Here is a 22,931-nt window from a genome sequence, read left to right as displayed (position 1 = left end):
TCAGTCGTGCCTGACTCTTTGCCACCCCAAGGATTGTAGTCTGCCAGGATCCTCTGTCCATGGAGTTCTCCAGGCAAAAATACTGGAGTGAATTGTCATGCCCTCCTCCAGGAGACCTGCCTGACCTGGGGATCGAACCCACATCTCATGTCTCCTGCATTTGCAGATGGGTGGTTGTTGTTTGTTTGTTTGTTTTAGGAGTCGGACACGACTGAGCGACTTCACTTTCACTTTTCACTTTCATGCATTGGAGAAGGAAATGGCAACCCATTCCAGTGATCTTGCCTGGAGAATCCCAGGGACAGCGGAGCCTGGTGGGCTGCTGTCTCTGGGGTCACACAGAGTCAGGCACGACTGAAGCGACTTAGCAGGGCCGTCTGGGAAGCCCTGGGCAAGTGGTGTCTTGTCTTAGTTATCTACCTCAGAGGATGGTGAGATTGAATGAGTTTGTATATGTAAAGCACTTAACCAGTGAGTGTTGGCCAAGGGTGATAGTTGTTGTTTAGTTGCTAAATTGTGTCCAACTCTTTTGCAACCCCATGGATGGTAGCCTGCTAGACTCCTCTGTCCATGAGATTTCCCAGGCAAGATTACTGGAGTGGGTAGCCATTTTTTTCTCCAAGGGATCTTCCTGACCCAGGGATCCAACACAAGTCTCCTACTTACAGGCAGATTCTTACTGAGCCACCAGGGAGACTTGGCCCAGAGTAGTATTCTTTAAATGGGCCACCTGGGAAGCCCTGGGCAAGCTACTGCTGCCCAATAGTAGTTGCTATTGGGTTTTCCTGGTGGCTCAAATGGTAAAGAATCCACCTGCAATTCAGGAGACCTGGGTTCAGTTCCTTGGTTTGGGAAGATCCTTTGGAGGAGGGCATGGCAACCCACTGCAGTATTCTTGACTGGAGAATCCCATGGGCAGAGGAGCCTGGCGGGCTATAGTCCAGGGGGTCGCATAGATTCAGACACGACTGAGCAACTAAGCACAGTAGTTGTTATTTACGGTTAGTAGTTGTTTCCAGTTTTAACCTGGCTACCTAGAAGCATCATTTGAAAGATTATTAATAGTATTCAAATTTAGGTGAGTCTTTGATTCCTAATATCTGGTTGGTTTTCCTCACATGTCACCAACCATTCATTGTAGTAAGGCCTCACTTATCTGGCTTTGTTCAGGGAAAAATGTTTGACACATGTGAAACACCTGATTAACTTCCTAAAATGAAAACCTTTGTTTTAACCACTTCAGCTTTTAAAAACAAATCGATCACATACTTACCTGTCTTTTAAAAATGAAGATCCTAAACATGATTTGAACTATTTGATAAGTGGGTATTACGTGTATATATCTGTAATTAGTTTTTTAGTTATTTTGCTCTTTTCAGGTAGCTGTCATTCCCGCCCACCCCACCTTCCCGCCCACCCCCCCTTCCCCCTGTGGTAAAGCCTTTTTATACCCTTTGTGTCACTTGCTGCCTTTTCATACTGTTCATGGGGTTCTCAAGGCAAGAATCCTGAAGTGGTTTGCCATTCCCTTCTCCATTTCCGAAGTCAAGTGGGCCTTAGAAAGCATTACTACGAACAAAGCTAGTGGAGGTGATGGAATTTCAGTTGAGCTCTTTCAAATCCTAAAAGATGATGTTGTGAAAGTGCTGCACTCAGTATGGAAAAGGTCAGTTTTCGTTCCAATCCCAAAGAAAGGCAATGCCAAAGAATGTTCAAACTACTGCACAGTTGCACACATCTCATACGGTAGCAAAGTAATGCTCAAAACTTTCCAAACTAGGCTTCAACAGTACGTGAATTGTGAACTTCCAGATGTTCAAGCTGCATTTAGAAAAGGCAGAGGAACCAGAGATCAAATTGCCAACATCTGTTGGATTATCAAAAAAGCAAGAGAGTTCCAGAAAAACATCTACTTCTGCTTTATTGACTACACCAAAGCCTTTGACTGTGTGGATCACAACAAACTGGAAAATTCTTAAAGAGATGGGAATACCAGACCACCTTACCTGCCTCCTGAGAAATCTGTATGGAGGTCAAGAAGCAACAGTTAGAACTGGACATGGAACAACAGACTGGTTCCAAATTGGGAAAGGAGTACATCAAGGCTGTATATTGTCACCGTGCTTATTGAACTTATATGCAGAATATGTCATGCGAAATGCTGGGCTGGATGAAGCACAAGCTAGACTCAAGACTGCTGGGAGAAATAGCAATAACCTCAGATACGCAGATGACACCACCCTTGTGGCAGAAAGCGAAGAACTAAAGAGCCTCCTGATGAAAGTGAAAGAGGAGAGTGAAAAAGTTGGCTTAAACTCAACATTCAGAAAACTAAGATCATGGCATCTGGTCCCATCACTTCATGGCATAAATAGTTGGGGAAACAGTGGAAACTTTATTTTTGGAGGCTCCAAAATCACTGCAGATGGTGACTGCTGCCGTGAAATTGAAAGGTGCTTGCTCCTTGAAAGAAATGCTATGACCAACCTAGACAGCATATTAAAAAGCAGAGACATCACTTTGCCGACAAAGGCCCATGTAGTCAAAGCTATGGTTTATCCAGTAGTCATGTATGGATGTGAAAGTTGGTCTATAAAGAAAGCTGAGTGCTGAAGAATTGATGATTTTGACCTATGGTGTTGGAGAAGACGCTTGAGAGTCCCTTGGACTGCAAGGAGATCCAACCAGTTCATCCTAAAGGAAATCAATCTGAATATTCATTGGAAGGACTGATGCTGGAGCTGAAACTCCCAATACTTTGGCTACCTGATGTGAAGAACTGACTGATTGGAAAAAGGCCTGATGCTGGGAAAGATTGAAGGCAGAAGGAGAAGGAGACATCAGAGCGACAGAGGATGAGGTGGTTGGATGGCATCACCAACTCAAAACATGAGTTTGAGCAAGCTCTGAGAGTTGGTGATAGCCTGGTGTGCTGCAGTCCATGGGGTCGCAAAGAGTCGAACACGACTGAGCGACTGAGCTGAACTGAACTGTCCCTTTCTAAGTTCCTATGTCTTATTTACTCTGGATTTGGAAACCAGATACTGAAATTTGAAGAGAATTGCAGGTTAAAATGATAAGATACCTGAAATTGGCCTGAAAATACCCTTTGGAGCCAGGGGAACAAGAAAGAGATAATTTTTCAAGGAGGGTGATGGGTACCTAAACATTTATTATTCTGGCTTTGTACATGTTTACAAATTTTCATATTAAAAAGTTTTTAAAAACTACCATTTAAGAAAGAATTCTATGTTAGATATATAGTATATTAAGTTCTTAATTTTAATATTTGTAAGGATTTACAAGAAACTTAATAGTATTTATCTTTTTATAGAGGACTGAGGATTAAAGGGGAGAAATGTTCTTTTTATTCTGGTGCAGTTTTATGACCTTTTTTTTTAACCTCCATGTGCTACATTTATATATCTGTGTGTGTGTTTAATGTGCATCCAGCAAGGAAGGAATTTTACGTCCTCATCATTAAATTCAAAGTACTAATAGTATCAAACTTACGGGATTGTAAGGCTTATGTATCTCTGTATATTTACACATTTTTTAATTTTACTGTAAATTGGTATTTTCGATGGATAACAGTGGTTTCTGTGTCAGGTGCTAAAAGAACAGTAAAGGAGCTCTGTAATGGCTGTTTTGAACTTCTGAGATGTCTTTTTGGATATCCAGAGCTGAGCTTACAGGCCTCACTAGTTGGCCTTAGCAGTGTCCTGTTACCTCTTCCTTTGATGACTAACTTGCTGCCTGTGCTGTTAGAGCGAACTCTTCCCTTTCTCTTGTGCTTTGCTTTCTTAAAATATTCTGCCCTTTCTATGTTTACCATTATTGAATAAAACAAGATACATACCAAACTGCACAATGTAAATTCAATTTTAAATCACCAGTGACATACTGGATTCACAGTTAAGCATTTCCTGAAGGTAGGAGTATAAATTGATCTTCTTTAGGGAGGCCATTTGACGAAATCTCTTTATCATAGTTTACAAGGTATATGCTTTTTTTCATAATGATTCCTCTACTGGGAATTTACCCTAAAAGTTACACTTCGATGTTCAAAGATGTATGAAGGAACTGTATAATGTCTCAGTGGAAGAGAAAAAGGAGTTTGGGATAGAAGACAGACTTAACTTTTATTTTGTATCTTTTGAAATTCTCCTTTATCTTATATGGTTTAATACTTTTTATATTAAAGAGAAAAGCTAGAATAAAAAGAACCTGTTTACCACCATCTACCAGTTCTTATTCCTAATGGATTTTCCAGGTTACATTTTTTCTTCAAGGATCATCAATGCTGACAACAGACTTTTTCATTATGGAGAAACCTGACATTGTGTTGCATTTTTACAACCCTAAAATCATTATTTGATATTTGAGTCCAGTTCTGACAGTAGGAATGTTTACAATTTGTTTGCATTAATGTATCTTTAACTATTGCAGAGATGCATTAGTCCTTCCTTACACATATTCGCTATGTATACCCTCATCCTTAACCCCACCTCCAGTACCTGTTGACTACTTAGTTTTTCTCCATGTTCGTGTATGTATGTATGTCAATAAACATACTGACAAGAGACACGCCTATAAAAGGACTGTTTTTGTTGGTAAAGAGTCTGCCTGCAATGCAGGAGACCCCGGTTGGATTCCTGGCTTGGGAAGATCTGCTGGAGAAGGGATAGGTTACCCACTGTAGTATTTTGGCCTGGAGAATTCCATAGGCTGTATAGTCCATGGGGTGGCAAAGAGTCAGACACCACTGAGCAACTTTCACTTTTGTTCTTGTAGGTTTTCTTTCTAAATCTCATCATACTCATTTGATTGCATTTTGCTGTTTATTTTTTAACTCAGTGTGGCAATGTGCAAATCCCACCAAGTCACCTGATAAAACTCTACTTGATTGCATTGTGTTCATTGATCAAAGTATATTGTCATTCATTCAGCCATTCTTGTATGGACTGAAACAGTTCTGTTTATAGAGACAAGAAATAGGAAAATAAATGACAATAAACATCCTTGTACGTATTGTGTATGATTACTTTTGTTTCTATATGATAGATTCCCAGAAATAGGACTACTCGTTAAGTTCAGTTCAGTTGCTCAGTCGAGTCCGACTCTTTGTGACCCCACAGACTGCAGCATGCCAGGTCTCCCTGTCCATCACCAGGTCCCGGAGTTTCTCAAACTCCTGTCTATTGAGTCAGTGATGTCATCCAACCATATCATCCTCTGTCGTCCTTCAGTCTTTCCCAGCATCAGGGTCTTTTCCAGTGAGTCTGCTCTTCACATCAGGTCGCCTAAGTATTGGAGTTTCAGCTTCAACATAGGTCCTTCCAAGGACTATTCAGGACTGATTTCCTTTAGGATGGACTGGTGGATATCCTTGCAGTCCAAGGGACTCCAAAGTGTAAATACTTTAAATTTCAATTTATGTCGCCAGATTTCTTTCCAAAAGGACTTTGTCCTTAGACCAGTGAAATGACCGTACCCTTTGAGGACATATTATCAATCTTTTAAATTTTTGTTGAAGTTATATCTCATTATTAAACTAATTATTATTTCTCTGACTTCTAGTAAATTTGAGTGTTTTTTTAAATAAACAATGACAGCTTGGATCTATTCTTTCTCTACATGTCAAATATTTTTTCTGATGTGCTTGTAGTTTTTTTTTGGTTAAGTTGCTCAGTTGTGTCTGATTCTTTGCGACCCCATGGACTGCAGCATGCCAGGCTTCCCTGTCCTTCACCATATCCCTGAGCTTGCTCAAACTTATATTCATCGAGTTTGTGATGCCATCCAACCATCTCATCCTCTGTTGTCAAACACCCTTCTCTTCCTGCCTTCTATGTTTCCCAGCATCAGTGTCTTTTGCAGAGAGTTGGTTCTTCATATCAGGTGGCCAAAGTATTGGAGCTGCAGCTTCAGCATCAGTCCTTTCAATGAATATTCAGGATTGATTTCCTTTAGAATTGACTGATTGGATCTCCTTGCAGTCCAAGGGACTCTCAAGAGTCTTCTCCAACACCACAGTTCAAAAGCATCAGTTCTTTGGTGCTCAGCTTTCTTTATAGTCCAATTCTCACATCCATACATGACTGCTGGAAAAACCATAGCTTTGACTACACGGACCTTTTTCGGCAAAGGTGTCTCTGCTTTTTAACACCCTGTCTAGGTTTGTCATAACTTTTCTTCCAAGGAGCAAGCGTCTTTTAATTTCATGGCTGCAATCACCATCTGCAGTGATTTTGGAGTCCAAGAAAATAAAGTCTGTCACTGTTTTCATTGTTTCTCCATCTATTTCCCATGAAGTGATGGGACCGGATGCCATGATCATAGTTTTTTGAATGTTGAGTTTTAAGCCAAATATTTCTCTTCTCTTTCACCTTCATCAAGAGCCTCTTTAGTTCCTTATGGCTTTCTGCCATAAGGGTGGTGTCATCTGCATATCTGAGGTGAGTGATATTTCTCCTGGCAGTCTTGATTCCAGCTTGAGCTTCATCCAGCCCAACATTTCGCATGATGTACTCTACATGTAAGTTAAGTAAACAAGGTGACAATATACAGCCTTGACGTTCTTCTTTCCCAATTTGGAACTAGTTCATTTTTCCATGTCCAGTTCTAACTGTTCATTCTTGACCTGCATACAGGTTTCACAGGAGATAGGTAAGGTGGTCTGGTATTCTTGTCTCTTGAAGAATTTTCCACAGTTTGTTGTGATCCCCACATTCAAAGGCTTTAGCAGAGTTAATGAAGCAGATGTTTTTCTGGAACTCTCTTGCTTTTTTGATAATCCAGTGGATGTTGGCAATTTGATCTCTGGTTCCTCTGCCTTTTCTAAATCCAGCTTGAACATCTGGAAGTTTTCAGTTCATGTACAGTGCTTCCTAAGGCCTAGTTGACTTCACCCTACAGGATGTCTGACTCTATGTGAGTGATCACACCATCGTCGTTATCTGAGTCATTAAGACATTGTTTGTATAGTTCTTCTGTGTATTCTTGCCACTTCTTAATACCTTTTGCTTCTGTTAGGTCCGTATCATTTCTGTCCTTTATTGTGCTCATCTTTGCATGAAATGTTCCCTTGGTATCTCTGATTTTCTTGAAGGGATCTCTAGTCTTTCCCATTCTATTGTTTTCCGTTATTTCTTTGCATTGATCATTTAGAAAGGCTTTCTTGTCTCTCCTTGCTGTTCTTTGGATCTCTGCATTCAGATGGGTATAGCATTCCTTTTCTCCTTTGCCTTTTGCTTTTCTTTTCTCAGCTATTTGTAAGGCCTTGTCAGACAACCATTTTGTACTTTTGTATTTCTTTTTCTTGCAGATGGTTTTAATTATTGCCTCCTGTACAGTGTTTCAAACCTCCGTCCATAGTTCTTCAGGCACTCTGTCTACCAGATCTAATCCCTTGAATTTATTCGTCACTTCCCCTGTATAATCATAAGGGATTTGACTTAGGTCATACTTGAATGGTCTAGTAGTTTTCCATACTTCCTTCAATTTAAGTCTGAATTTGGCAGTAAGGAGTTCATGATCTGAGCCACAGTCAGCTCCCAGTCTTGTTTTTGCTGTCTGTATAGAGCTTCTCCATCTTCAGCTGCAAAGAACATAATCTGATTTTGGTGTTGACCATCTGGTGATGTCCATGTGTTGTTAAAGCTACGACCAGTGCATTCTCTTGGCAAGATTCTGTTAGCCTTTGCCCTGCTTCATTTTGTACTCCAAAGCCAGACCTGCCTGTTATTCCAGTTATCTCTTTACTTCTTAGTTTTGCATTCCAGTCGCTTGTGATGACAAGGACTTTTTAAAAAAATTCTTTACTTTATGATTTTTTTGTAGTAGGAAATTTTAAACTCTTATGTCTACCTTTTAAAGTTTCTTCTCTTTGATCTTCTAAATTTTGTTGTAGAATGTGTGTCTGAGTTTTATAGATTTATGTCTATTGCAACTGGAATTTAAATTTTTATATATAATTTAAGATAAAGATCTGATTTCTTGCTAGATGATAAGTTATCCTCATTTCAGTTAAGGTCAGTCATTCAGTCATGTCCGACTCTCTGCGACCCCATGAATCGCAGCACGCCAGGCCTCCCTGTCCATCACCAACTCCCGGAGTTTACCCAAACTCATGTCCATCGAGTCGGTGATGCCATCCAGTCATCTCATCCTCTGTTGTCCCCTTCTCCTCCTGCCACCAATCCCTCCCAGCATCAGGGTCTTTTCCAATGAGTCAACTCTTCACATCAGGTGGCCAGAGTACTGGAGTTTCAGCTTCAACATCAGTCCTTCCAATGAATATTCAGGACTAACCTCCTTTAGGATGGACTGGTTGGATCTCTTGCAGTCCAAGGGACTCTCAAGAGTCTTCTCCAGCACCACAGTTCAAAAGCAGCTTGTTGAACTAAAATGTAGCCTTTGGCTTGTATATTTTCTTGTGTGTTCTGGAGTCATTCAGTTCTTTACTCTCTTCGTTGCTTCTGTGTGTCTGTCCCCAGGGTCGTATGGATTTGTTTATTTTCTTTTGTGTTTGTTCTGTTGTCCGGCCAGTGAAGTCCACTTCTGGTTTTCTCCTTTGTTTGATTTTCTTGGAGGTTCTTGGACTTCTTTTTTTCTAATTTTAAGTTCCTATTTTTAAACTTTAATTGTTGGGGGGAGCCTTTTTCTCAATACAGCTATTTATAAGTATTGGGAAAATGTTACTAGTATGATTAATGCATTTTTTTTCCTGTTTTTCTAGCTGTCTCCTGCTAAACTAGCGACAATTTTTTAAATTAATTTAAAGTGTATCATACTTCTTAACAAAAAATTTCAGCTTTTTTTTTTTTTTACTAGAATAGCTTACATTTTTTAGGTGTTCCTTTAGATCATTAGCAAAAAGGTGTATATTTCTCTTTCATTCCAGTATTTATTCCAGTTAATTCATTCTTATGTCTTATTAGTTTGCTATAATCTTCAAGTTAGTGTTGAATTACAAAGGGTTCAGTGGGCTCCTGCTTTTAATTCCTATTCTTATTCATTTGATTTACTGACTGAGCAATAACATTCATATGGTTAAAATGATACAGTTCTCTGAGAACACTTCCCTTCCCACCCTTTTCCGAATCTGTCCAGTTCTCACCCTGTACTTACAGTAACCACCATTACTGGATCTCTTCCACAGATCAGATTTCTCTATGTGGAAAAACACACACATATATGTAATATGTATTTATTGCATGTCCTATGTAGCAGAACACTAAAACCATTTCAAATAAAATATTTTGATTTCTTTGATCCAAAGATTATCTAGTTCATCTTGTTTATAAGTAAAAATGTTTTTGCACATTTTTCTTAATTTTTTATATTATGTGTCTCAGTTGAGGTAACTGAGGAAATACACTCTCTGAACTCTTGCATATTTGCAGTGTTTTTCTTATATCAAAATGTAAGCTTTGTTGGTACAGAATTCTCTCAGTCATCTGTGAACTTTATTCAGCTCTTTCTCTTTTAAGTATAATAGATGAGAAGTCCAATAAGTAGGTGATTTTTTTTTATCTTTTATAGCTTACTTGCTTTTTATAGCTAGGTGCTTAAATATGATCCAGCATCCCTAAACTTTTATCCCTGATACCTTTTAATAAATGTGTTTTCTTTTACTGTAACGCTCTCCTTTTTGCAGTAATAAAGCATAGATAATATTAAATTTACCATTTTAACAGTTTTAAAGCAAACAGTTCATGACACTAAGTACAATAAACATTGTTGTACAGCCATCACTGTCATCCATCTCCAGAACTTTTTCTCATCTTCCCAAACTAAAACTTCGCACCATTAAACAGTAACTCCTCCTTCCCCAGCCCCCTTTAAGAACCAGTCTTCTTTCTGTCCCTGAGTTTGAAGACTGTAAATATCTTGTAAAAGTGGAATTATACAGTATTTGGCCTTTTGTGCCTGGCTTCTTTCACTTAGTGTAATGCCTTTGGTGTTCAATGATGTTAGCATGTCAACATTTCCTTCTTTTTTAAGGTAGACTAATATTCCCTTATATGCATGTATCACATTTTGCTTAGCCATTCATCCGTTGATAGATATTTGTTTCCACCTTTTGGCTTTTGTGACTATGCTGCTATGAACTTAGGTGTACAAATATATGTTCGAGTCCCCGCTTTCATTTCTGCGTATATACTTGAAATTGAAGTTGCAGATCTCATGATAATTCTAAGTTTAAATTTTTTAAGAAACCACCATACTATTTTACATAGCAGTACCCTCCATTTTGTATTTTTCATCAGAGCACACAAAGATTTTATTTTATCCACATCTGTGCCAATACTTGTTATTTTCTGTTTTTTTTTTTTAATTATAGCCATTCTAATGATGTGTTGTAATACACAGTTTTAATCTGTCAATTTAAAAAATCTGTCTCTTATGCTAGGAACGCTCTATGATACTGAAGCTGAGAGCAGAGAACTCACAGCAACTTGCTTGATCTTCTGTCCTTTGAATGTTTTATTTTTATGTATTATTTCAAGTCCACTTATGTCTGGAATATAAATGACATAAATTCAGTGATTTGCACTTACACAGGTCTGTATCAGTGTCTTAATCTCCGTTTCCTCATCTGTGAAATGAAGGTCTTTGGTGATTTTCCCCCTAGATTGTCTGATTCAGTTGTGGTGGTATTCTCATATTTATAGAATTAAGATCAGAAATACTGGAAGGCATTTATGAGCCCTTCATAGACTGTGGAATTCCTTCCTTTCTACCTGTCTGTTCCTCATACATACATGTCAAAGGCCAACAAGACAGGTCTACTTAGTCCCTAAACATCCTTCATAATCTTTTTTTAAACTGTTTCCTCTTCCTGATTCTTTCTTGCACTGATTCTGACTTCCCTTCACACTTTGATTTGGTGGAAGTCTTATTCTAAACTTCAAATAACAGCTGAGATCTCACTTAAAGAAGTCTTTCCAGTTCTCTGTAACCAATTAATTTCTGAATTGCTGTGCTCATAAATCTTGTATTTTTAGTCTTAATGCCTTTTATTGGAGAGGTGTGTGTGTGTGTGTGTGTTATTTTTGTTTTACTCCCGCCCCACCCCCCCATAGTTTAATAAGCTCTTACACTACTGGGACCATATCTTACTCATGTTATGACCTTGTTTCTATTTCAGGACTAGTATTTAGTATATTTTAACTAAACTTGAGCACGAGTGAAAAAATATATATATATTGACCAGTAATCCGTGTGTGGCTTGTTGTTGGTGTTTTGTCCAGGAAATGCAATCAACAGTATTTTTAGGAGGTTTTCTTTGTGTTTTATATCTGCCATTTAGGACCAGTATTTCTCACGTCAGCAAGAAAATTAACTACAGCAGGAAATTCATTAAAGCTACAGTTTAGAATATGCAAATGTGAAAGGTTTCTAACTTTACCGTGTACATTTCACATGTATCATTAGTCACTGTTAGACACTTTGGTCTTGCTTAATATAATTCAGTGCTGAATGTGTATTTTAATGTGAGAGTTTTTGACATCAACATTTTTGGCTTTCATCTATTTTATAATATTAACTTGCAGTTAATGGAAATAGTTCCCATATATTGTGGTTTGAAACTGCTAATAAGTGCCGTCGGTAATACATGATCTTTAGCTCCTAAACTGTGAATAGTAGATTTCATTTTTTGTTAAGACCTACATGTGATTTAAACGGGGTCACAGCGTCTGAACGCTGAATAAAGCAGTAGAATGTTAATCAGAAGATAGAAGTACTGAACTCGCTCCATTATTAATTTAAGCCTGTTCAGGAATGGACACCGTTATTGGTGTCTTTTTAAAATTAGTAGTAAAAGCCCCTGCTACTTGATAATTTGTGAAGTACTTCATCACCACCATTTAAAAAATGTTTTAAACTCTTGTAACTTTTTGAAGTAGTTCCCTATTACCTCTGTTTTATGCATGTGGAATTGAGACTCAGAGAAATTAAGTCACTGTAAGATTTGGCTAGCAGGAAAATAAATAATGGGCTTCCCTGGTGGCTCAGTGGTAAAGACGCAGTGCCAATGCAGGAGACATCGGTTTGATCCCCGGGTCAGGAAGATCCCCTGGAGAAGGCAATGGCAACCCACTCCAGTATTCCTGCCTGGGAAGTTGCATGGGTAGAGGAGCCTGGCGGGCCACAGTCCGTGGAGTCACAGATAGTCGGATGTGACTTAGTGACTAAACAACAACAAAATAAAAAATAGACTTGGAACTGCACCCCAGGTTTTACCCCCCAGTTAAGACTGTTAGCTTCAATCATGCTGTGGTATGTTTTTTGTTTATAGGATTCTACGTAAGTGTACTGGAGTTCTTATCAACAAGTTATCCTGAATGTCACAATATTGTGTGTATATATATATTCCATTTCATGTTTAAATCTGTTTCCTTGGGTGGTATCTGGTAACAGATAAACTTCAGGGATGATTTTCGTTTTTCCAAGTGAGTAATTTGAAAGCTTTAAAAAGTATTTTTCTATCTTTAAAATAGATGTTTATTTGAAATAAAAAGTAATTTTTAAAAACCTGGTTATTTGATGTTAACTGTTAATCCTTAAATTATATAATTAACATTTTTATTCAGTATTTGAATTCAGTGTTTCTGAATTCTCTTTTTTCCTACAGAATGATGAATAACGCTGATCATCTCTAGCAAGGACATTACTTCCCCTCATGTAAAGCATGCTCAGTTCCTTCCCAGTGGTGTGAGTATCTAGTTCTCCTCTTAATTTTCATCTTCTCTATTGTTTTAATAAAGTTAAGAAAGCATTATAGTACAGAAGTGATAGCAGTGATTTGTAGAGTTGAAATAATTTTTTCATAGTTATGTGGTAAGGAATGAATTTTCAGATCTATATAATCTTTGTCTTTTACTATTTCTGTTTTCAGCTTTGAAGTCTAACATAGATTTTCAGTTGAACATAAAATTACTTATAATTTTAAAGTGCTTAATAGCCTAGAAATTTGTGAAACAGATGGCTAGTATTAACTTCCTTGTGACAAGCAGAATATTGGTAGAATGTTACTTTAGTGCTGCCTTTTGTATGCAAACTCCTAAGCACCAAAGCCATTTTCTTTACCTGCTGGGGATAATAAGCCTAGTTATGCCTATTAGCTAATACAGTTGGTAGCCTTTCTTTGGAGTCTGGCAAAAAATACAAATTGGATAGTGGTATTATGTTGAGAGATTTTTTGTGCTAGGATATCAGCTGTAACCACTAGTTCATATTAAATAGGCCTCTGAACAGAAGTATTCTGGAAATTTCAGATATTAGAGAAGATAAAGTATCTATTAGCTCATTAAATGCATCTTTAACGTAAGTATTTTTTAAAAATTTGGTTCAGTCTACATTTCAATTAAATTCCTTCTGTTCTGGTTGTCAGTTCTGTAATCCAGTAAGTGGAAGAATGGTAGATTTTCCTTGTTACTTAGATTTTTTTGTTAAACATTTTTCTTCTCTTGTTGACTTTATAGTACATCAGAAAGTCTCTGGAATAGACCAGGTGGTGTGAAGTGTGGCCTGAGGTGCTGCTGAATAGTTGTGTGCTTGGGAAAGGGATGATACTCTGTTGCTTTGGGCCTAATTTTCCCTGTTTTAAAAAGTACAGTTTATTTGTTGATGGCTGTTCACCATAGCCATTAGAATGTAAGCATTGTGAGGCTTTTTTTTTTTTTTTTCCTTATTTTGCCCTTTTTTTTTTTTTTTGCCTTATTTGTGCCTTGTTGCATCCTTTTTCCGTTGTATGTAGTCTGACACATAGAGGTTATTCAGTAAATGTTGTTGTTTAATCCCTAAATCATGTCTGACTCTTTGCAACCCCATGGACTGTAGTCCACCAGGCCCCTCTATCCATGGAATTATCCTGGCAAGAATACTGGAGTGGGTTGCCATTTCCTTCACCAGGGAATCTTCCTGACCCAGGGATGGAACCTGCATCTCCCGCATAGGCGGGCAAATTCTTTACCACTGAGCCACTGGGGAAATCTCAGTAAATGTTAATTGAATTATTTTTGTCTAAATGGTCTCCTATTCTCTGATTCCACACCTAATTTATATCTCCCTCTATAGACTTTCATGTTTTTACTTGGATTTTATTTTCCACATTGTATATAGATGGCTATTATTTAAAAATCTCAACCTTAATTAGTGGTAATTTAAGAACTATTAAAGTGTAATTATGAATTGAATATAATCTTATTTTTCTAAAAATCTACATATTTTGAAAAGAACATTTTTATGCTCTTTACCTATAGTGATAGCCTTTGTTCTTTTGCATTAGTCAGTTCTCCCATTGGTTTGAATTACAGAATCACTTTTCCATATTGTAAGCTCAGTCCCCAGCAAATCTTCATTTCTTACTCTTGTCATTTTCTTACTTTAAAACTGCCATTCCTTTGATGGTAATAATAGTTGTGAGAGTAATGTGCCATAAATAGTACAAAGAGCCTTTAGTATGTCTTTAGTTGGTTAATATTATGATTGACTCTATAATGTGTTAAATCATCATGGAATAAATACCATGAATGACAAAACTAATATATGACTGTACCATATTTTGCCTAGTCATTCTAGATAAAAAGATAAAGACAGCAGAGTCCAGCTCAAGAAAATACTGTTATCCAGTAAAATCTTATTAGCTGTTGATACTTTACAAGTAAGGTGGTTCTGTCATTTTTGCACAAATGATTTCAAGATTAGGCATTTGTGTATGCTTTAACCTTCTTTCCTCTACATGTTTCTAGGATTTAGTTAAAGTTTGTTCTGAACCTCAAGACTTATTCAAGAAGGGTTTACATATACAGGTAGAGATAAAATTAATTGTATAAATGGTGTACTATTATGGTCTTAATAGTATGGTGTTTTAGAATGTCACTTTGTGAACTGAGCCATAATTCCTGAATTTAATTGTTCTTTTATGCCTTTAACATTGTCTGTGTTATTACAGTGTCGAAATTCTTCTCACATCATTTTCAATTATTGTTGGCCTGAGTCTGCATTCAGATGAGTAATTTAAAGTGAAAGACGTTCCTTATCCTGTGAATAGTTCTTGTGTTATATAGGAAAATTAATTCAGTTTTTACATGTTATCTTTTTCTGTTGTGAAAGAATTGCTGGTATCATGGACATAGATGACCTTTCTAGGTCATTATTGCCATAATCTCATGATGATGTGCTTAAACTAGGTGAATTGTAAGAAGTAAAATTTGAAAATGACAGGATGTGTGCCTTTGTTTATGTTAATGCACATTGGAATATTATTCTCAGTATCTAAGCGAGCTTCTAATCTTGGCATTTTCTCAGTAAAATATTGTGCCTTCAATGTCACATGTATGATTTGATCCTGCTCATTATCCCACTGTGCTCTAGAGCAGTCATAGATTTTGCTCTAGCAATTGTAGATCTTTTTACTTTAGGTATGTCTTTGTATTAGGGACCTCTGTTGGTGCTGGGCACATACGTCTAATTTAAACAAAGTGAAGCATAAAGGGAAGTCTGTGTGAACTTAAACTGTTTCCCTGTTGGCTCAGATGGTAAAGAGTCTGCCTTCAATGCAGAAGACCTGGGTTCAGTCCCTGGGTCAGGAAGATCCCCTGGAGAAGTGGATGGCAACCCATTCCAGTATTCTTGCTTGGAGAATCCCATGGACAGAGGAGCCTTGTAGGCTACAGTCCATGGGATTGCAGAGAGTTGGACATGACTGAGTGACTAACACTTTCACTTTCATGCTGTTACACGACAATATAAGAAGAAGAGCAGGGATGTAGTAGGGGCTTAGGAATGACTAGAACAAGGGATGTGAATACTGTAGAGTTTTCCACTTTGCCCTGCATTTCTTATTATGCCTGCCTTATTTTCCTACAAACTAGCTCCTTCTACATGGTGAGGAATATACCAGACTAACATCTTCTTGCAGCTGACCACAGTTACAGTGACTGTCCATCTTCCTGCCACTCTAACCTGCATATTTTGAGAAGAGCATGACTGTTTCCTTGTGTGCCCACACTGTTGGCCAGAAGGTAGGGCATTTTGAGTGGCAGGGCTTCCCTGGTGGCCTGGATGGTAAAGATTTGGAAGATTCCTTGGAGAAGGGAATGGGAACCACTCCATTATTCTTGCCTGGAGAATTCCATGGACAGAGGAGCCTGGCGGGATACAGTCCATGGGGTCGCAAAGAGTTGAACACCTTAGCTACTAACACTTCCACTTTTCACTTTCATCCTTTCCAAGAACATGTGGTTGGAAACAGACATTCTGGGCGGACAAAATAATAGGTGCCTTCTTTTATCTTCTTTTACGACTTTTGAATTAACCACTTTTACAATGGGTTTCCGTAGGGAATTCGCTGGTGGTCCAGCCTTTAGGACTCCACACTTTCACTGCAGAGGGCGCGGGTTTGATCCCTGATCAGGGAACCAAGGTCCCACAAACTATGCAGCATAGCAAAAAATAAAGTGGTTCCCATAATCAATGACTGAAATGACATAAATACATTGTTTTAGATACTGTGGAATCTTTAGTTCTGGTCGGTCTAATATAAGCTTTATGGTGGATACTTTTCAGTTAACAGGTTAAATTCACATAATTCATTTTAGTTTTATACTGATATGCAGAGTGCTGCCCCATACAGAGGGAGGTTTGAAAAGTTACATATAGAATACTATTAGCTCTGATATAAATGGGATAGGAAAATATCATGATTTTTTTTTTGTCTGCAAAATAAAACAGTCCTTGACATCTCATATATAAAATAAGGTCTGTTTATGACATGTTTTGAAAGCATGAAGACTAAAGTTAGCAGTGAACAACTCCATTTTCAAGAGAAAAGAATATATAGAAACCTGAATTTACCAAATCAGTAAGTTAAAGGGTAAATTATTTGGATTACTAAGGGGCAGCTACTTTTAGAAAGAACTTCCTGGTATTAAGAACTAATATGTTACTAAGCACTAGAAACGACCAAGGGCTGAGGGTTAAGATAAAACTATAGTGTCAAGTGTCTCTTATAAGCCATTCAGAAAAGTCTACACAGCTCTTTCAGCAAATTTTGAATATAATATACCTACCGAAAAATGTACGAATTAGTAGTGTACAGCTTGGGGAATGTTCACATATTATGCACCTGTGTAACGTAACTAGCATGCAACAAAACATTACCAGTGCTGCATATTATTTTAATAGTAGAGCATTTATGTTAAGCAAGGTATACTCTTCTGTTGACATCAGGAGAAAAAATAAATGAATTACTCTGGTTGAAAGTTATATGTTTTTCTCTCTCACCCAACTAGTCAATGATATATTATGGGTTGGGGATGGGGGAGGGGGGCATATATACGAAGCTGACAAGGAAGAAAGTAGAGTACAACTGTAATAGCCAGAGCTTTAGAATAGCTAGTAATTGTCATTCCAAGTGTCTGAAATAGAATAGCTAAACAAACCTGTGGTATATTCCTACAATAAAGTACTCTTCAGCAATAAAAAAACATAAACTGCTGATACATACAACATCATAGATGAATCTCAAAAACTTCATACTGAAAGAAGCCTTACACAAAAGAGTACATAGAAATTCCATTTGTATGAGGTTCTGGAACAGAAAAAATTAACCTCTGTCATGAGAAAAAATCTGAGCAGTGGTCACCTCTGAGGAGAGAGAATGGGGACTGACCAGGAAGGAGCACTATGGAACTTCCTGGGTAATGATAATATTCTGTATCTTCCGAGGGATTTAATTTCACAGGTGGATGTACTTCTCAGAACTCAAAAGAATGGTAAATGTAAGATTTGCATATTTTATTTTATGTAAATTTTACTTCAGTAGAAAAAAATACCTGAACAAATACTGAGCTCTAGCTAATGATCTACATGTGGAAGGATTTAAGGAGAGATATACAGATGTCTGTCACTGATTTTGAAATGCATCAAAAAATGAAACGAATAGAGGGATTCATAGAGCGTGGATAGATTATGTGGTAAAGCAAGTAAAATACTAATGGTAAAATCTCGATGATTAGTGTATGTCAGCTTTTTTTTTCACCTTTTCTGTGGGTTTAAAATTTTTCATTATAAAATCTTGGAGGAAGAAAACAATCAGGAAAGAATGTAATAATCATGAAAACAGGATTTTTATGATGAATAGCTTGTTACAAATGAATATTGGAAGAGAGCAAAAGGAAATGTAAATAGGCAGAAGGCAGACAGTGTGGCCCATGGACACAGAAACCTGCAGCATATTATTTTAGACCTGCAGAATGTCTGTTTTTATTTTTAATGAGCTGATCTCTAAAACTAGAATGACTTCACGTAAAAGTTATAGATTTCTGCCTGCTTATTTTTTAAAAGGACTTGGAAGGCAAAACAGTCACTCCAAAGGTAGATACAGATTCGTGTGGAGTTTTCGTATACGATAAAGTTGGTGTTTCAGACCAGAGAGGAAGAGATGTACTACTTGATAAAGCGTATTGGACAAGTGAACTATCCTTTTGTGGAAGAATAAAGCTCAAATCCTTTCACACTCATTCAGTAAATACAAATTCTATATGGACTAAAGATTTTAAATATTAAAAAAAGCTGTTACTAGAATCCCTAGTCCCTCAGTGGAGTGGTTTTGTCTAAGTGGTTTAAATTGGTAACTTAAAAAAGGACAAAAGCCTGTGTCCCATATCATTTGATTCCAATAATTTCTGCCATATATGCATGCTTTTGGAGTCAGTAAGATCTAGGTTTAAATCTTTTTTCCTGTGTCTTAATGAGACTTTTTCTAAGATACAAAACCATTGTGAGCCTTAGTTTCCTCAACAGTCGTCAGTCAGTGTAGTACTGAAAAAAAATTACCATAGAGTGTTGTTATGAGGAACTGAGATTGTATGACATGAAACTATTGCCCAGTGCTGGCCTAGAGTGAATATTCAGTAAATTTTTATAGAGGGATATGTGTGTGTGTGTGGTAGTCACTTAGTCATATCCGACTCCATGTGACCCCATGGACTGTAGCCCACTGAGCTCCTCTGTCCATGGAATTCTGCAGGCAAGAATACTGGCGTAGGTTGCCATTCCCTTCTCCAAGGGATCTTCCTCACCCAGGGATCGAACCCAGGTCTCCTGCCTTGCAGACAGACTCTTTACCCTCTGAGCCACCAGGGAAGCCTCTTATAGAGGGATAGAGAAACTGATCTCCAAGAGCTTAGGAGAACTGACTCAGTAGAAGTTTACCTGGAAAGGAGGAGAAAGTTCTTTGACATTTATTTTCATCAGCAAACACTTAACTGAGAGCCTGCTGCATGCCATGCAACCTATTTGGCATTAGAACCATAAAAATAGAAGAAATTCCCACTTAAAAGAATCTTCAGTACAAAGTCAAGTTTTATAAGAAAGGAATTCGAATGGTGAGAGTTTTTATGATATTTGACAATTCCCTTAAACTTAATATTGTCATCGACTCTGAAGCACTTTCTGGTGCACTGCAGTACCTTGTGTTAGTTAAAGGAAGCATAATATGGAAGCAGTTTCCCACGAAAAATGAATAGGTCATTGTGGACACAACCACCCAAGATCCATTTCTTGAGATAACTACATAGAGAGAATACATTACAGAGATGAAATACTCATGAAATTGCAAAGTGGTGGGTGAAATGGTGCTTATTAAGTTTTTTTATATGCCCCTATCACGTTTCCATTTAAATATTTTTGCTAGTTATTAGTTATTTACTTGGGCTAAGCTTACCAAATTGTTTTTGTCTATGCCAAATAAAAGTTACAGAATTCCTAGGTCAGTTTTGCCTATAAAACAAAGTATTACCCTTAATCATGTCTTAGTCATTTTCAGTAAAGACGTTGATAGAGAAATATTTTGTCTGTGTTCATTCTCAATACATAATGATACATTCTTTGGTAGATATTATAAATAAAGGGACTATTTTATTTTATTTTTTTTAGTTTGCTGGAAACCATGTCTCACTATACAGATGAACCCAGATTTACCATAGAGCAGATAGATCTGCTCCAGCGCCTCCGGCGTACTGGAATGACTAAACATGAAATTCTCCATGCCTTGGAAACTCTGGACCGCCTTGATCAAGAACATAGCGACAAGTTTGGAAGAAGGTCCAGCTATGGAGGAAGTTCATATGGGAATAGTACCAACAATGTTGCAGCATCTTCCTCTACAGCTACAGCTTCCACGCAGACCCAGCATTCGGGCATGTCCCCGTCACCTAGCAATAGTTACGACACCTCCCCACAGCCTTGTACTACCAATCAGAACGGGAGGGAGAATAACGAGCGATTATCCACGTCCAATGGGAAGATGTCACCAACTCGCTACCATGCTAACAGCATGGGTCAGAGGTCATACAGTTTTGAAGCCTCAGAAGAGGACCTAGATGTAGATGATAAAGTGGAGGAATTAATGAGGTTAGTTTCTTTCTTATTTAGAGTCCTCCAAATATTTATGTACTTAGACTGATTTTGAGTAATAAAGCTGTATTTCAGCTGTTTACATATGACAACTGTGGCTTCCCTCTTCCCCTTTGGTGATAAAGAAAAAATTAAAATTTTTATGTTTTTAATTCAAAAAATTTTTTTTCTCTACCTAAGTTCTTTCTCTTTGCTGCTTTGTAAGTCTTTTCCATTCTGTTATGTAAGCAAAGGTTAGCTTTCTTTCTCTTTATGGCTCTTATTTCTAACTTCTGAATTTTATGAATTGCTAACAAATATGTTGTAAGCCTTAAATGCATTGTAAGTACTTTCTCTGAGAGGTAGGATGTTTTTGTAATAATATGTATACTCTTAATTTTTCCCTTCAACATGCTAATTGACAAGCTAATTTTGAGCATCTATTATTTAAAAAGCAGTGTTCTTAAGAAAAATAGACATGGTTTCTGTTCCTAAGAAACTGAAGTTCTGATTTTTGCAGTAGATGCTGTGTACACACACACACACACACACAGAAATTTAATGTCATCTATTATAAGTGTAAGCACCTTGAATTTGAAACCCTGAAGAAGTCCAGTTTCAACAGAGGTAATTAAAGGGCTTCACCCTGAAGCTGAGACACTTTGAGGGCAGCACTGCTGTGCTTTCCATTCTTGTGTCTCCGGAATCTAGAACTGTCCTTGGGACATATTAAGGGCTTATTATGTCAAGTGAATAAATGAATTTGAGCTAAACTTTAAAGGATAGCTTCTGTTTTGAAATATAGGAAGTTTATTTAAAGTTAAGGGAATAGTAACAGATAGAAAAGGCAAGACATGTTTAGTCTTCTAAGAACTGCAGATTGGCTATATATGGTGACAAGAATAGTATATTGGGAGGCCAGTACAGGTTTGGGACAGATTTGAATTACATGTACATGATTTTATGTTTAACATGATGGAAATTAAAGGATTTTTTTTTAAGAGGTCTGTAGGAAAGAGATAACAAGCATTATTTTCGGGAGATTAGCACTGCTGTAGTAGGGAAGAGAGCCTGCAGATAGATTTGTTGTGGTTTATATGAAAGAAACTGTAGCAGGAATATGTCAGAAATAAAATTTTAACTTATAATTATGAGTTATAGTTCTTCTATAACACTGTAGGCGTTTAAGATAGTATAATGGTGACTTAATATTGCCATCTGAAAGGTCTGTAGTACCACGGAGGTAAAATAATCTTTTGAACAAACTGTCCTGAATTTACATTTAGGGTGGAACTGCCATATAGGGAATTTTGGGCTAAATGGACTGTTGCATCTAGATACCAATGTAATTCCTGTAATAAATGGTTTCATAGAGCACCTACAGGACCTGTTATTTAAGCTTTGTAAAACTTAAAAGTATAAAACATCAGTGTGGCTTTTCATTCATTTTCCTTGCTTAAACAGCTGGCCGAAGTTTATGTTCATTTTGAATTTAACATCTCCATCACTGTCAAGATTGAGAGAGAGGATCATTTGGGCAAACGGAAATTACTTTAATAGTTAACATGTAACGAGGTTAGTTTTTAATTGTCCTAAGAAGAGTGGGTATCAACAATAAAATTTGTTAGGATGATAGCCTTTTTGTTGTTGTTGTTGCTGTAATTAATCAGGTTTAGTGGACTTTAAAAGCATTAGTTAATTCCCAGATGTGTTTTAGACTAATGGGAAGTTTGGGAAAAGTTTATTTTTAACAAAAGTCTCTGGAAGATTGTCCAGAGTCTAAAACTTGAGTATAATGGTCTAAAAGCTTGACAACAGGGTTTATGGTTAAATCCAGCAAGTACACACGTTCAAGTTTCATCATTAGATATATGTGTGTGTGTGTTTGTAATTGTTGCCAGTACTTAATTTACATACTGCCCCTTGTTGCGTAGGTAGGATATTTTATGACTTCTTTCTTAGAACTGCTCCTGTGCTGTCCTCTACTCATCTAGCAGTCTCATGGATCCTTCTGGCGCTCTGTGGTCCTCTGTCGTTGCACCCTCCCCCACACCTTCACTCTTCCTTTGTGCCCATCTCTCATTTTTCTCAAGTCTACAAATAATCACAGTCCTCAGGTTTGAGGGAGAAGTTTATTGCATGACTATTTCACTTTTAATTATCACAACCATGCTATATGTGAGGTAGAGCAGACATATTGAGATACACAAAAATTAAATAACTGACCCAAGAAAACTTAAGTGGCAGAGCTCAGTTCTAACCCATGTCTTTATTTCCAGTGTGTCTGTCACTGACTGGTGTCTGTTGCTTCTGTAAATACATTTTTCATGTGTGTAGATTTCAATAAGATTTTAGGAATGATCATTAATATAACTCAAGACAAAGTGTGAAAGCCTTAATGTACTTATCCTCCACTCTCCCCCTAAGTGATATTTGTCACTTTAAGTCACTCCCTTGGGTAGCCTAATGAATTTTTATTTGGTCGAATGTTAGGGAATGAGTTTTGAGCAGCGAATCTT

The 22,931-nt window shown here is 37.4% G+C and overlaps 1 protein-coding gene across 1 annotated transcript in view; it reads left to right on the top strand.

The window, feature by feature from the left end:
• HMBOX1 (homeobox containing 1) overlaps positions 1-22,931 on the top strand; it is a 195,453-nt gene that overhangs the window by 68,490 nt on the left and 104,032 nt on the right. The window contains exons 2-3 of the mRNA XM_010840284.1: positions 12,644-12,723; positions 19,954-20,430. Of these exons, the coding sequence (XP_010838586.1) occupies positions 12,701-12,723; positions 19,954-20,430 (500 nt within the window). The 5' untranslated portion in view covers positions 12,644-12,700. The remainder of the gene's footprint in view (positions 1-12,643; positions 12,724-19,953; positions 20,431-22,931) is intronic.

Source organism: Bison bison, unplaced genomic scaffold (assembly GCF_000754665.1).
Source record: "Bison bison bison isolate TAMUID 2011002044 unplaced genomic scaffold, Bison_UMD1.0 scf7180017864143, whole genome shotgun sequence".
Taxonomy (NCBI): Eukaryota; Metazoa; Chordata; class Mammalia; order Artiodactyla; family Bovidae; genus Bison; species Bison bison.
Note: the sequence above shows the minus strand (reverse complement) of the source record. Positions and strands in the feature narration are given on the sequence as shown.